A 16415-nucleotide genomic window follows, 5' to 3' on the forward strand; every position below is an offset into this window, starting at 1 on the left:
TCATTACTATTATAGTATATCTTTTCCTATGGTGATAGGAATGTTCTCTACCCTTGGCTATATTAAACTATTTAAACAGAATATCCATTGTTTTCATTTTAACACACTCATAAGTAAACTGGACTCAAGTATAAACAAACCAAAAAGGACCAGGAAAACATTTTATTTTCTTCTTCTTTTGGCTGACCAATTTCTACTCTTTAGGGAAGAACTTTAAAAATAGAACAGTGCCTATCTTTCCTGCTCCTGGCCACAGTCACCTTCTAAGAATAGAAGCTGGGTGTGTGACTCCCAGCTGCCTAACTGAAAAGGAATCTTTAGCCTGCTTCTTTGTCCTTCCTTCTGAGTAGGCTGAGTTCTGATCGCCTGCCCTCTTATTTCTTCTACCTCTCTCCTTTATATTTCTGAGTGCTGGGGTCCGAAAAAAGTTGATTTTCACTGTAACTTCAAGAGCAGGATTCTTTCCAGCTTATAAGGTCTGTGTTGTTTGTTTCATCTTGGTCTTCAGATTACTCTTCATCTCCCCTCTCTGAGGACAAAACCTGATCACAGTCCAGTTTTGCTCTGTCTCAAGCCAATGAAAAAAGCTACTAATCCAGTTCTCTCACCATCGATAATAAGAATATTATAATAATAGCAGCTGCTTATATTTGCTGAGTGCTTCCATTAGTCTATGCTTTATATATGCATTATCTCATTTACTCCAGCAATCTTATGGGGTAGATAATATGCCCAAACCATTCAACTAGTAAATAATGATTCAAACCCAGGCAGTCTCTGCTACTAAACATTACTTACTATAAAATGGGTATAGTATGAAAAAAAATCTATGTGGTATGGGTGGCTATAGACCTTGTTATAGTCTCTCTGCAACTAGATAACTTGGCGGTTATATTAGCAGTTAGCTACCTGGGAAATGTGTTTGTACACCAAATCAGTGCTGTGTTGTTTCTTTTTTAAGGACCCTTTTTTGGAAAGGAAAACATAAGCTTCATTAAACTTTCCCTTTCATCTTCACAAAGAATACTATTTGAGCAATTTATTAAACATCAGTATATACCAGACATTTCACCTAGGTGTTTTCACTTATCTCTCTTAATTCTTTTTATGTATAAGAAAACTGTGGATAAAAGAGATAAAAGCCACACAGCTAGTAACAAAATGGAGTTGGAATTTATACTAGTCAGTTTCCAAGTGATAACATCCTATGTCTAACTAGTTCAGGGAGAAGGTAGTATTTATTGAATGTATACTGGGGTATGACGTGAGCCACAAAAAGGGCAGGGTTATAGGTGGTCCTCAAAGATAATTGCTAACAGGGACGTTGAGATTGCTGGGGTTTTTTAAAAGTATCTCTGTTCTGCCATTTGGCTTCAGTCTTTCCTGTTGCAGACCAGAAGAATGCCAGCAGTCCCCAGGCTTCATAGTTTAGAGCTGAGAACATTCCAGGGATTCTGACTTAATTGGGGTCAGTTTCCCATTCCTGAATTAATATTTTAAGGAGAGTGAGGAGGGTCACTTAGGAGGCATGGCCACTGAGGTTCCAGCCCTGTGTATTCGGGCTATTCTTAGAAAATGGTGGTTCACTGTGAACTGGGAGTACCATCTCAGTTGGCATGTAATGCCCTATTGAAATGTAGGTCTCTTATTCCCAATCTCCTGTTCTTCTTCACTACCTCCACTATATAATGTGTCATTGAGAAGATTTACAATGTATTAATAGTTGGGGAAACAGGACTTATAAACAAGGAAGTATATGAAAGGCATTAAACCAGTAAGAGAGATAAGATCTGTTCTGAAGTAGTTATCACTTTAAGTTTGGGGTATTCATGAAAATTTTCATGAAGAAGAGGCACTTGATATGGACTCTGAAAGATAAGCTTATCTTAGAAATAAATATTTTCCAAGTAGAGCAATCAGCACAACAAAAAGTGAGAATAAATGAAGCACATTAACTGACACTGAGGAAACCAACTTAGGAGAATGCCCAGGATTCAAATCCCGATCCTTCTGACACCAAAGCCCATGTTTCTGTTGCTTTTAACACAAGGCATATTGAACAAGTACTAAATGAAATAATCTGGGAGGCTGGAAGCAGATCAGTTTAGCAACCCCTATAGAAGTACATATGGAAAATTAAAGGGCCTAACGTGGTAGCATTGAGAAAGAATGATATAACTGTGGGCAAAAATATAATAAAAATATAAAGACTATGAAAAACAAGCAGGTTAGAACCAGACAGGTTAGAGAAATGTTTAGTGTCATTGGTCTAGGAAAAGGTAATCAATTTTGCAGGAATTTGATTTGTTCTAAATGGATTAAAGTGATAGAAACCAATCTAAGTTGAAATATCCAGTTACGGAAAGTGGGAAAGAAGTCAGAGCTAGAGATTTGGGAACATGGTGTGAAACCTGGTGAGCTTTCCAAAGGAATATGTGTGCCAAAAAAAAGTGAGTGGTGGACGAAAGCTTAGGAACACCCACACAGCTTGTGTGAAATAGAAGAGGAATTTTGGTTTTACTTTTTGTGTTGCTTGCCATCATTTTTTGTTTTGTGTTCTGTGTTGTCTCTCTAAATAGAGTATGCATACCTTCATGATAGTAGTCAAGGTGTCCTTAGATTTAATAGCTGTATGTGCTGGGTTCAAAGTACATTCTCAGTATATCACTTTTTTTTTAACATTTTCATCAATTATTTTAATACGTTTTAGATTATGATGTTTTATGTAACTTTTATGACACTTTTCAAGGAATTCTAATTTGCTAAAATGTGATATCCAAATGTAACAATTATATCTTATGATTTCCTTTGCCTCAAAACCCACTGCTCCTACCTTGTTCATCTAATAACCTTGGCCATATTTTAGAAAAGAATCTACCTGTGAAATACTTTAAATGGTCCATAGCTTGTCTGTTTAAAATACTACATCTTAATGGAAGAGTAGATGATATAAAACAAAATTTCAGAATCAGTACTATAATATACTTACACTTTTAATCTGTAGTACTTTTTGTATCTTAATAGATTGAAAAGTATGAACCATTCTTTGCAGAAATTCTACAACATTGATTTCTAAATTTGCAAGTGGGTATTAATTAAAGGTCAAAGTTAAATTTTTTAAGCAATATCATTAATATTGGTATACTGAGATTAGAATTTGTTTTGATCAAATACTAGAGATGCCTTAGGTTTGTTGGCATATAATTAGAATGCATTCCATATAGCAAATTGCAATTTCTAATCTCACCTTTTCTCCTAGCTTCTATTAGTCCCAAATAGGTAGTGGAAGTAGCCTGGAAGTTAACTTAATATCCATTTACACCCACTTTGTATACATCCCAGCCAGGGCACTACAGAATCAGGGAAAGACAGCTAATGTCTGTATTTGAATAAACTGTATCTTTGATATTTCTCTTTTTTTCTCATTTACAGGGAGTTGATTTTCATATGGAGTAAACTTCAGCTAAAGTCTAATCCTTCAAAACAAGTTTTTGTAGATCAATGCTACCAGCTTTTAAGAACAGCAACTAATGTGAGAGTCATATTTCCTTTCATGAAAATCATTAAAGATGAGGTAAATAGTATATATTTATCCCTTCATTTTAAATTAAATTTAAATGACAGTTCACTGAAACTTGAATCTCTTGTGGTAAAATGTATTTGATCATGTAATTGAAGAAAAGGAGGATTTTAAGGCATTCTCCATATATTATATCCTCCCCTCCCCCCACCTCAAACTCCCAACATGGTACAAAAAGTATGCATAAATGAAAATAACTGAAAAAAGAGAAAAAAAATTTAGTGTTACATAAAGTTTAGTATGGGAACTGCTTCCATAAGAAGCTATTATCTCTTTTCTTATAATTAAATAAGCCTGGCACTTTTAACATTATTCTAATTCCTGTATGTAGAATCTTAACTAATTTGCAAATGAACTTTCTGTAACTATAGCTAATACCTGTTCACCATCATAGAGAAATAGTTCATAGTTTTACGTTTGGTGTTTAGGTGAAAAGGAATAATGAATTCTGAGACATTTTTGAAACCTAAGGACAAATTTTTAAAGTGTTTATTTAAAATAATAGTAAAAACCCATTACCTATTTTTAAAAATAGTTCTGAAGCAAGTTTTTCATGGGCCACTGGCAAGTGAGTAAAATTCTACATATGATTCTTACATAGACATGAAAGTAGATCCTACAGATCCTTTTACTTTTTCTCGTCAAGTATTAACAGAACTTTGAGTACAAAGATAGGAAAGATAAAGCTACCTTACATTTTAGGTAGCTCCATTTAACTGAATCTTTATGTGGGTTACTTTTAAATATATAAGGAGGCATCCATTAAATAATATATTTTAATTTTTTTACATATTTATGCATTTATTACATTCATTATCACATCACTCATTAGATGTATGACCATGTAGTGATCATATTCCCGTGATAAAAAGCACTATATCAGAGGGTTTGGTTTTGTTTTATTTCCTATTTATTTTGCTAACTGCATTAATAGCTTCATTATTAAAGAGTGAAATGTCATTTAAATGCATTGTCAAAGTTAACCTCTCTCCCCACCAAAAAAACAAAGAAAAAACAAACTATGCTATAGAATACTTCTTAATATTTGAAGTACATCAGAATTACCTGTAAAACTTTCTAAAAAATATTTATCTATCTCTGTTTTTTTAACATATGATTCTCATTTGTACCAAAAATCGAGAGACTTTGTTACAGAAAATTTACAATATAGGTGAAGTTCAGCCAATTATCATAGAGCTTTCTCGTTTTCACATGTGTGGTCAACCTAAGAATACATGATAAGGGGAAAAATTCAAAGATGAAATAAATATTTAAAATGTGCTTAATTTCTTATACAGTCTATTAAAAACATTTTTATCTGATGGAATAGATCATTCACACGCCTCAGTGCTAAGAGGCACAGGCAATGCTGTGTGAGTTCAGAAGGAGACATTACAGATAGCATATCTGAAAAGCCTTCACAGAGGAAGATGCTTTCAGTTGGGTTTTAAATGATAGAGGAGGATAATACTAATATTTGTAGAGGATTTTGTAGTTTACAGAGCCCCTTCTCCTCATTTTATTATTTGGTTCTCACAGCTGTCCAGTGGCATTAATAGGGTGGCACAGAAACGGGGAAGTGTGTGGATGACAAAACTAATCGAAGAGTTTAGTTTCTATGGGGTTGGGGGTGGGGTTGCTATAGACCCTAAAGGGACTGAATGCTACTCTAAAAATTGAAATGTCAGTCCATAAATATACTGGAATTGTTAAAGGCTTTCAGGTAAGTAAGTAGCCTGTTCCCTTTTGTGATGATCCTAAAATTTTTAAACCTCAGCAACTGTGAGTACATTATAATTTCATGAGAAAAGAGAGGATGTAGATAGAACATTGGACAAAGAGAATGAATTGTTTTGAAGCAGTGGATTTGAATTTGCTATATCTGGAAAATCTAGGTAGGTTTTATAACTGACAATTATAGAAATGAGAAATTTGAATTCAGAAAAGGATTCCAAGCTGGAAATGGTGGATTTATAGGAGACTAAATCAGTGGAATATATCTGATCTCATTCATTATGCAAACATTTATTCAAAGGTCACTGTATGTCAACTCCTATGTTAACCACAGAAGGATATGAAAAATGAGATACTGTCCCTGTGATTTAGGAATTCCAAGTTAAGAAGTAGGGGCGTAGACAGTTATAAAACAATATTACATGCTTTTTAGAAATAAGTATAAATTATTCTCAGTGGAAAGAATAGAGAATGTTTTTAACTCTACCCCAAGGTAGGGGCCAGAATGAATCAGAAAAACTTTCAAGGCAGAATTGATTCTCAAAGAATGAATAGGAGATGGGTAGGAATTTACCAGCGAGGTAAAGTGATATGCAGAGTTAAGTTCTGCTTGTGGAACTGTAAGTGAGGGTTGCATAGCACATAAGGAACTCAGAGGACATGAGGCTGGCATGTCATCTGTAATATACCATATGCAGGCAATATGATACACAGACACAACTGTTAAAGACATATTATTATTTTATCTCTTTCTATTCAAACAAGCATTTAGGTCATTCTAGAGGCATTATTTATAACTTGAATTAAGGTGGATAGACAACAAATTCCCAACTAAAAGCTGATGCAGTTATCTTTGAGTCATCAGTCAAAGTTTCAAAGCTTGAATACTTTTCAGATAACTTCCAGTAGGTTCATTATTCTGATACCTTATTAGATTTGGAAAGTTTATAATTGCCTTCTTCATGTGGATTACACTTCTCCCCTTATTTGGATAAATAATGTTACTTAATAAGTACAATAAGTAATATTATTTAGTGCAGTTTTATGAAAGAGTTTCCATAAGCAGTTCTTTTTGTTTCTACTTTAGTATTTTTTTAACATCAAAAATTGATAACTGGGCTTCCCTGGTGGCTCAGTGGTTGAGAGTCCGCCTGCCGATGCAGGGGACACGGGTTCGTGCCTCGGTCCGGGAAGATCCCACATGCCGCAGAGCGGCTGGGACCATGAGCCATGGCCGCTGAGCCTGCGCGTCCGGAGCCTGTGCTCCGCAACAGGAGAGGCCACAACAGTGAGAGGCCCGCATACCGCAAAAACAAAGACAAGACAAAAAAAATTGATAACTGTGTTTTTAAATACATATAATTTAACCCTTCTGCCACAGAATGTAAGATTGGTACCTTAAAACAGGGGCCTAGATATGTAAGAAACTTGAATCACCATAAGTTCATGAAGCATTTTATTTTTTAATAACCATAAGGTTATGAAGCATTTTGTATTATGGTCAGTAGGGCTTGTCAGACTTGAAAATTAAATAAATTGGAAGCTAAAATACTGTCTTTTCCAGGTTATTCTCAAGTTAAAACAGATTTATTTATATATTAAAAAGTAGTTAAACATGGCTACCCACTGAAGAAAATTGCACATTTAGAATACTCTGTTTGTTTAGCTTTCATTTCAGAGTTGTATTGGGTTGGCCAGAAAGTTTGTTCGAGTTTTTCCGTACGATGCTATGGAACGTTTTGGCCAACCCTGTATTTTAAAAGGATAATCTAGTAAGTGTTAATAATTTTTTTTAAGAAGTAGCAGTAATGTTTTTCTTTTTACAGGTTGAAGAAGAAGGCTTACAAATTTGTGTTGAAATATGTGGTTGTGCTCTACAGCTAGACCTTCATGATGATCCTAAAACTAAATGTCTAATTTATAAAACAATTGCACATTTTTTGCCAAATGATTTGGAGATTCTCAGGATTTGTGCACTCTCAATATTTTTTCTTGAGCGCTCCTTGGAAGCTTATCATACTGTTGAAGAGCTTTACAAACGTCCAGATGAAGAATATAATGAAGGCACAAGTAGTGTTCAAAATCGTGTTCGTTTTGAATTACTTCCAATTTTGAAAAAGGGATTGTTTTTTGATCCTGAATTCTGGAACTTCATAATGATTAAGAAAAACTGTGTAGCGTTACTGAGTGATAAATCAGCAGTTAGATTTCTAAATGAAAGTACACTGGAAAATTCTACAGGTAATGTAAAAAAGGCAGTGGAACAGCAAGGTTTAGATGAAGGACTTGACTCTCTTACAGATCAGAGCACTGGAGAGCTTGATCCTGATGATATATCTGGAGTGCAACCAAAAGGTCATATTAATGCAAAGAAAAACCTCACAGCTCTTAATGCTTCCAGAGTAGATCACAATGTCCCAAGGCATCGGTGTATGTTATGTAACAAGGAATTTCTAGGTGGTCATATTGTACGGCATGCCCAGGCTCATCAGAAAAAGGGCAGTTTTTCATGTGTGATATGTGGTAGAAAATTTAGAAACAGAGGACTTATGCAGAAGCATTTAAAGAATCATGTTAAGAAAATACAGAGACAGCAACTTGCTGCAGCTCAACACGAGGATCAGGAAAATCCTGCTTTGGAAGAAATAAATTGTTCTGATACTTTCATTTCATTTGAAAATGGGAAGTCTGATAATAAGGATTTGGAAGTAGAGACTATTACCCGTTCCAGTGATGGAAACAAAGATGTCCTCCCTTCACATGTGGGTGAATTCATTGAAATTCCCGGAAGTGTATCGGAAGATGTTATTGAAAATATTACTGAAAATGGCAATCCTGATACTTCTTTAAATAATGTCTCAGAGCCATTACCTGTATGTGTGGATGACTATGAGGAGGAAGAAGACGAAGAAGGTGATTATGAAGAAGATGATTACGACTTGAATCAGGAAACTTCAGTACTTCATAAAATCAATGGAACCGTGTGCCATCCAAAAGACATATATGCGACAGATCAAGAAGGAAACTTTAAGTGCCCCGCTCTTGGCTGTGTCAGGATATTTAAAAGAATTGGATTTCTAAATAAGCATGCAAGGACTGTACATCCAACTGATTTAAATGTGCGGCAAACAGTAATGAAGTGGAGCAAAGGAAAATGCAAATTTTGTCAAAGGCAGTTTGAAGATTCTCAACATTTTATAGATCACCTTAATAGACACAGCTATCCAAATGTGTACTTTTGTTTGCATTTTAATTGCAATGAGTCATTTAAGCTGCCAATCCAACTTGCTCAGCACACAAAAAGTCACAGGATATTTCAAGCTCAGTGTAGTTTTCCAGAATGCCATGAGCTTTTTGAAGATCTTCCTCTGCTATATGAACATGAAGCTCAGCACTATTTAAGTAAAACACCAGAATCATCTGCACAACCAAGTGAAGCAATTCTTTGGGATGTTCTTACAGACTCAAAATCGAATCATCAGGAAAAAGACTCATCTAGTAATGAGAAACAAACTGTTAGTCTACCAGTTTCTACTAGCAAATCAAGGAAAGATCCTACAGAACCAAAGACATGTATAGAAAGTATGGAAAAGAAAGACCGTTTAGTTCAGAATGGAAATGAACATTCTGATCACACTGTTTCTGATATAAGCTTGACAGACCAAAAGATGCCTGACATAGAGCCAAATTCTGAAAACAATTGTATTAGTGATTTAGTCAATGGACACAGTGGAATAGAGCAAACACCTTTAGTTTCCTCAGATCCTGCTTTGAAAATTGATACAAATAGAATCAGGACAGAAAACGGTTCCATTTTACCTAGTGTTGTACCACAAGAACACAGTACCCTGCCAGTACCTCAGGCACCTTCCAAACCAAATCAGACGAGTGAACATACTTCATATGGCTTAATTTTAACAAAGCCATATGTCAGACCATTGCCTCCCAGTTACCTTGATGAACGGTACCTTAGTATGCCAAAACGCAGAAAATTTCTGACTGATAGGGTAGATGCCTGTTCTGATCAAGATAACGTTTGTAAAAAATCAGTGAAAAGATTAAGATGTGGCAAATGCCTGACCACCTACTGTAATGCGGAAGCACTTGAGGCTCACCTTGCACAAAAGAAATGTCAGACACTCTTTGGATTTGATTCAGATGATGAAAGTAAGTCTTCTGTCTTCTCAGCAGGTATATCTGTAGAAATAGAAAATGCCATAGATCTTTGTAAGGTTAAAAAAATTAACATTTATATAACACAGATAATAAAGCACTACCCCATACATTATTTCTTTTAATCCATACAACCACCATGAGGTGCTGTCACTATTCCTGTTTTATAGATCAAGCAACTGACATTCACAAGTAATTTGCATAGGCATACACCTGTGAACTTGTGGAAGCCAGAACTTGAACACAGTTTTTTCATACTTTTGGATCATACTCTTTAACTGTATCTGAGGCTTTTCTTCATTCCAAGTTTTATGTAGTAAGAGATCTAAAAACAAAGTAATTATGATGGAAATGTTTTTCATCTGCATGCCAGAAATGTAAACCAAGTTGAGCCTCCATTACAAAAACAAAAATAAGAAAGAACCAGAAAATAATTGAAAAATAAAACTGAGCAAAAGAAGAGCTTGCCTTTCTACTAATATTAATATTCTTTAAATGAGTAAGGGTATAAATAAACAGGAAATCTAACTTAGAATACTAGATGAACATCTATAAATATGAATTAACAGACGTGTTCTGTTTTACAGGTGCCTGATAAAAATGTTTCAGAACGATCTGTCGATCAAGCAGTAGTGTGCAAAAAGCACTACAAGAAAATGCATCATCAGTTTGCTATTTCCCTGATGGCCTTAATTTTAGAGCGGTCTTGGATTACTAAAGATAAAGACAAAGCACATTTTCTAGAATGAACCCACAGAGGAGATGTGCTGGTTTAGACTCCAAAAGGGTTATTACAAAACTCCCAAAGTACCAGTTATCCAGAAAAACCACATTTTTTTTAAGAAGTCGATGATGATTAATAGCAGCATGTTCAGTTTCGCTTATGTGAGAAACATATGCAGGCAACTAGTCAAAAAGAATAACCAGCTATGGCCTTACAGAAAGGGAAAAACCCATTATAAAAAGGGGGGGGGTGGTTTACAACTTAAAAGTATTCCACAAATAGGGTTTGTTTTCTTGTCATGCCTAATCAGATTATGTCCTCCTTTCTGGTCAAACATGCTTTAAGGAACCATTTCTGTTTGGTTTATTATTACTTAGAAACTGATTGATAAGATGAAAGTAAAACGATTTATCACCATACTAGCTATAAAAGATTGTACCTTGTTTCCAGATGATTGATTAGGTCAAAGTTCAATGAATGACATACCAGCATTTAAAATTAACAAACAAAAGAAGACAAAACAACAGTGCTTTGCTAATAAGCTCTTGACAGAACCTTCCACTTTCCATTTTTATAATACCAATGAGTTATATTTAAAAGGCAGCAGCGTCAATAGAAAACATATTATCAGTAACTCTGGGAAGAGATGGGAGGATCTAAGACCATTAAAGGCTATCTTAGTTGAAAGAAAACACTGAATTGCAAATTCTTCAATGTGAATAATGGTATAAGCACACTGGGATATTTCTGTTTGTATATAGAGTAGTGTTAGGACATTGCTTGATGATTCATAGTAAGGTCCTTTAGACATTAATGTGAGTTATCTAAGTACAGTCCTATAAAAATAACTGACTATAAAAAAAAATATATGCAGCTAAGAATCCGGTCAAGAATTCATTGGTTTTATTCAATTAGGAGAGTTAATTCTAAAATAAGCCATATTACTTATGCTTTCTTATTTATTTCTGATGAATTTGGTCTGAATAGTAATTTTTATATATAAAAAGAAATATTTACACAAAAATTTGCACAGCAAGAACACAGTAAGATATATTGATGCATTTATTTTCTTTGATGACCAGTAATTTTCCTAAGGAAGATTTTAACTTAATAGTCAATAAATCGTTAAAACAAAAAGGTTTTTAAAAATACCCTCTCAGATGTGTTCCATGTCTTTAAAAGAGGAAGCTTAAAGACTTCCTTTTACCTAACAGTGTGTTAATCTATAGCAGGGGTAAAATGAACAAAAATGCAAAGGCAAATTCTTCAAAAACAGAGCTATTAATGTACCAATGTCAACCAGATATTCCAGTTATTCCAACTGATACATTCTTGTTCAAAGTATATAATCTCATCAGACCCTACTATTATAAATTTCTGGATATTAAAGCTTCTTGAATGAAGTCACTAAGGAAGTGTGACTTTTCTTCCAGGGTAGCATCCAGGCTTTATTAAATTAGGATTTCCAGGTCATGATAAATCAGATATCTAAAAAACTACCCAATTTTATTAGTTTATTTATCATAGGCGTTCACTACTATGCAATTGATAGTCATAAGTCCATATCAATCAAATCAGGTTTTTGTTTTGTTATGTAGCCTACATTAGGCTGTGGAATTTACATTTAAAAACATAAGTAAACAACTCGATAAGGTTTTTAAATCCTTTAAGGTCAACTAAAGAAAAAAATGTTTTCCATACTTCCTGATACTAAAAATATAATACTTGAGTTCTTTTTCAGTTCAGTCTAAAATACATCATATAATAAAAAGTATTTGGAAACTAGTTCATATGGACAATGAAGTTATTTTAAAATATTTCTGCTTTGTACATTTTCCAGATGTTTAAAATCACAGCTTAACATTTTATCACATTTTTAACTTTTTATTTTTTATAAGTTGTAACTATTGACATAAATCCATGTCTGCAACTTATTTTCATTCATTTTGCAGTTCATACCAAGATGTTTTAAACATATTCCACTTGTTATTTTTTTGTCTTTGAGGTTTTATTTCTACTTTTGTGTTGGTAAGGGAAAACTTTCTGAAAGACTGAGATCAAATTGGTTTATACATAACTAGATCAAGGAATGTTTTATAAAATTCTGTTTGACCACATTGTTCTAACCTCTTTATACACTTATCAAATAATTGCTATTGAAAGAATGTGTACATTTTCTTATGTATGCCTTATAAAACATAAACTTACATCATTTTGCTTTTACGGGGTGCATAAACTTCCAACAGTTCCAATGTGGAATTCAGAAGACAAGGAAGCTTTCTTCTTATTCCTCAAATTCTTCTCTTTTTCTTTTCTACTCCTTCTATTTTAAGGATGTGTTTATCTTACGTGGACCAAGTTTCCATCCTTCATTTTCAAATAAAAATTTCCTTTGAAACATTAAATATTAACTTTCTGCTATGTTTCAGTAAGGTCAAAAAAATAGCAAATCTGAATTTTTGCTGCTCAGATATTATGGAGAAGATAGAAAAGGAGAACCTTCGTGGACAGGGGCACTGGTACTTTGGGCTTCAGTCATACTCTTTTTTTTTTTTTTTTAATAAACCACCAATTATATAATGAAGACATAACATAACATTGAACTTGTGATTCTTTTCAAATCACACTTGAAGGTTCAGCTGTACTCCTTTCATGTTTGGTTCAAACTGTAGTATGGGTGAAAAACCTAAAAGGGATGGTAGTGTTTATTTTTTAATTTATTTGGTACTGTAAAACACCATTTCAGAATGACTAAATGCTGCATATGCATTTTGGAATTGTTAATATGTGAAAGATATTACAGATTCAGCAAGAAAGGAAATTTGTGCTTCCTTGTTGAACATTAAATTATTTTACTTTGCATTTTATAAGAGTACAAATTAAAACTGAGCCATTGAACTGCAATAAATCAACAGTGTCTCATTTCAAGAAATTTTTTGTACTGTACATAGATTTGTTCAATAAAACATTGTCCTTGTTGGTAATGAAGTTGTTCAGTTTTATGTAGCACATTACTTCAAAAGGAATTAGGCTTAAGGTATATGTTAAATAAGAAATTTCTATTATGTTTCATAAGAGAATGAGGTATTTCAGTTAATATTACCATATTCAGGTTATTGAGTGATTTTAAAGAACATAGAAAACGCTAAAAGTCTACACAAAATAGATATTTTTGACATTACTTAAACTCATGTCCATATGCAGGAATTACAAGTTGATAGAACACTGGTTACTAAAGTCATTTCAGGTAAGTGGTTTCAGTGTGAAATAGTACCCTCTGGAAACTTAGTAGGTGGAAAACAAATATCAGAACTCTCCAAGACAGTGGATGGACTGATCTGCACTGGTAATTCTTCAGAGATGAAGAGCGTCTGGTGGAACTTAAAGACTGTGAAGTCGCTTTGAAATAAGATGTAAATTATGAAAATTACTTCCTACGAAAGTATTTCAATGGGAAAACGTTCAAACCAATTAGTAATCTGTATCTAAAAGTGGGGTTCTTGGGCATGAGGGCTCTACTCTTTTGGCTCACTAACAAAGGAAAACCTCCTACACTTTTTGCTATAACTTGCAGCTTGGGGCTGAAGTAGAGAGAAACTCTTTGATACGATGAGAGCACTGCAAATGAAAGAACAGATATTGTGTTAATTACGGTGATTTGCACATATTACAAATGTTATGCTTTGAAAAACTATGAGAAAATTACTGAAACATTCTAGAGCTGAGATCTAGAATTCTCCATCTATGATTTATGGTCATATGATCTTAGACTATTAAATAAATGTATTGAGGTATTTAGATAAAGTTATTGGGGTTATCTAGACTTTCCATTTTTTTCTTTTCTGAAATTTGAGAAATGCTGGGAAGCAATCAAATATTAAATACACTTCCAAGATAAATTAGATTGCTTTCATAGCATAAGGTCCATACTAATTCAAGAATCAACTGATAACAAGGCCAGAAGTTTGGGCTATATATCAATATTTAAAATGGAGGCGATCCAATATTACACGGAATAAAAACTAAAGGGAGAGAGGTTCATGCCTTATTTATGGGTGCTGCAACTAGAGAAGAAATTACTGTGTACCAGGTTACTTTATGTGTGTTACCTCTTATTGTTAAAACAACCCAAAGGTAGATATGAACAATGCTTTTTAGACACCAAGGCTCAGAAAGATTAAATAACTTGACTAGTCACACAGCTAGTAAATGGAGAGGTGGAACTGAAAAGTCGGATGTTTCCTCCTAAAATCCTGCCATGCAGTTTCCATTCTGCCATGCAGTTTTCCCTACAAATTGTAGAGCATGAGTGGATCTAATATATCCAGATGGAGAGGGTTAGTCGTGCCTAAGGATCAGTGATTTCACAAAGGATGAAGTCTGGTACGGACATGGCTGTTTGATGTTCCATTCTCTTCTACTAGCAGTGATTCTTAAGAGTGTGGTCCCTAGAAGAGCAGAATCGCTATCACCTGAGAACTTGTTAGAAATGCTAAATTTGGGGGAGTTCCCTGGCGGTCCAGTGGTTAGGAATCTGTGCTTTCACTGCCATGTCCCCAGGGATCGGGGAACTAAGATCCCATAAACCATGAGGCGTGCCCGCCGCCCCCCCTCAAAAAAGAAAGAAATGCTAAATTTTTGATCAGGTGAGGGACCAATCTGTCATTTAACAAGTCCTCCAGGTAAGGATTGAAAACCACAGATACAAAGCAACCAGTTTCTTCATAAAGTATTAAATTTATAGAGCCTTAGAAACTCAATTTCCAGGACATTTAAAGAAGCCCCCTATTAATAGGTACTTAAATAACTACTGTTGAATGAATGGATATTTTAACAGATCTAATACCCCAAAACAATTCTAATCTAGAGAACTTTTTTCAAAGTATTCAGTGATTGAAACTACCACAATGTAATTTAATGAAAACAGCTCAAAGATGTGTGATCAGCTATATTCAAATTCCAGCATGATAGTTTTAAGGCAATTAAGTGTATCCCACTGAGCTCAGACTTCCACATCTGTTAAAAGGGGAGAGCCGTTCTTGCAAGGTTAAGAATTAAGCTCCTGAAGGGAGCTGAGGCCTTCCTGTTAGTGATTTTACTAACTTTCTCTTGGTTCCAGCCAAAAACAGCCATGCTGTTTTATTCCATGCATTTTTCACTACTGCTCCCTTTACCTGTAATTCTTTTTCCACCCCACTCCTCATTCTTTGCTTTATCTTCTTGGGCATCACCACACTCTCCAGAAAGTCTAATCTCTTGACAATTCTGGATTTCTCTATTGAAACCTGTTTCTCCCAGTCTTCCTCCTCTCAGTAAACAGCAACTCCAGTTGCCCAAACCAAATCCTTGCAATCATCCCTGACTCATTATCGTGTCCTTCACTCTCACCTGGACTACTGTATTAATCTTCTAGTTGGGTTCCCTGCCTCTACTGTTGCCCTTCTGGCAGTCTGTTCTAGACACCAGCAGCCAAAATGATACTGTTTGTAACAAGTCAGATCATGCCATTCCTCAGTTTAAAATCCTCCAATGGCTTTACAATTCATTCATTCAACAAATACTTATTGCATACCTACTATGTGCCAGCCTCTGTAATAGACAATTGAAAAAAAATAATAAAAAAGAAACATAAAAATCCCTGAATCTCAGAACTCACATTCTACCCGGGGGGGGGGGGGGGTGGTAGGGAGGGGGGACAAAAATACAATATAAGTGCTATAGAGAAAAATTAAGTGCGTAGGGAAAGTATAAGTAAGCATGGCATTGTAGGTGGTGTTTAAACAGGATGATGATAAAATATGATGATACCACCTCTTTGATAACTGTTGAGCAGGGATAGTAATGAATGAAGTTGAGGGAAAGAGAGCCACTCATATATGAGGGGAAAATGTGCTAGGCTGAATAGCAAGAGCAAAGGCTCTGAGGTAAGGACCTGCATGGCAAGTTTAAGGAACAAAATAGCAAGCGAACCACTGACTGGTCTGGAGTGAGAGACTGAGAGAATAAAAGGAAATGCTGAGAGAGGTAAAAGATAAAAGCCAAAGTTTTTACAATGGGCTGCAAGACTCTAGACTGTACTGATACAGTAGCCACTAGCCACAAGTGGCTATTAAAATTTAATTAAAATTCAAATAAAATTTAAAATTCACCGGCTGAGCTGCACTAGCCACATTACAAGAGCTCAATAACCATATGTGCCTGATG

The 16415-nt window shown here is 34.7% G+C and overlaps 1 protein-coding gene across 3 annotated transcripts in view; it reads left to right on the forward strand.

Annotated features, from left to right (window-relative positions):
• ZNF654 (zinc finger protein 654) overlaps positions 1-13169 on the forward strand; it is a 93953-nt gene extending 80784 nt beyond the window's left edge. For 2 of the 3 annotated variants that reach the window (XM_082839364.1, XM_082839366.1), the window contains 2 exons: positions 3433-3574; positions 7141-13169. In XM_082839364.1, the coding sequence (XP_082695490.1) occupies positions 3433-3574; positions 7141-9612 (2614 nt within the window). In that variant the 3' untranslated portion in view covers positions 9613-13169. The remainder of the gene's footprint in view (positions 1-3432; positions 3575-7140) is intronic. The other variant, XM_082839365.1, reaches the window with a different exon arrangement.
• Positions 13170-16415: the final 3246 nt, after the last annotated feature.

This window comes from Leucopleurus acutus (assembly GCF_964270905.1).
Source record: "Leucopleurus acutus genome assembly, chromosome: 5".
In the NCBI taxonomy this organism is placed as follows: domain Eukaryota; kingdom Metazoa; phylum Chordata; class Mammalia; order Artiodactyla; family Delphinidae; genus Leucopleurus; species Leucopleurus acutus.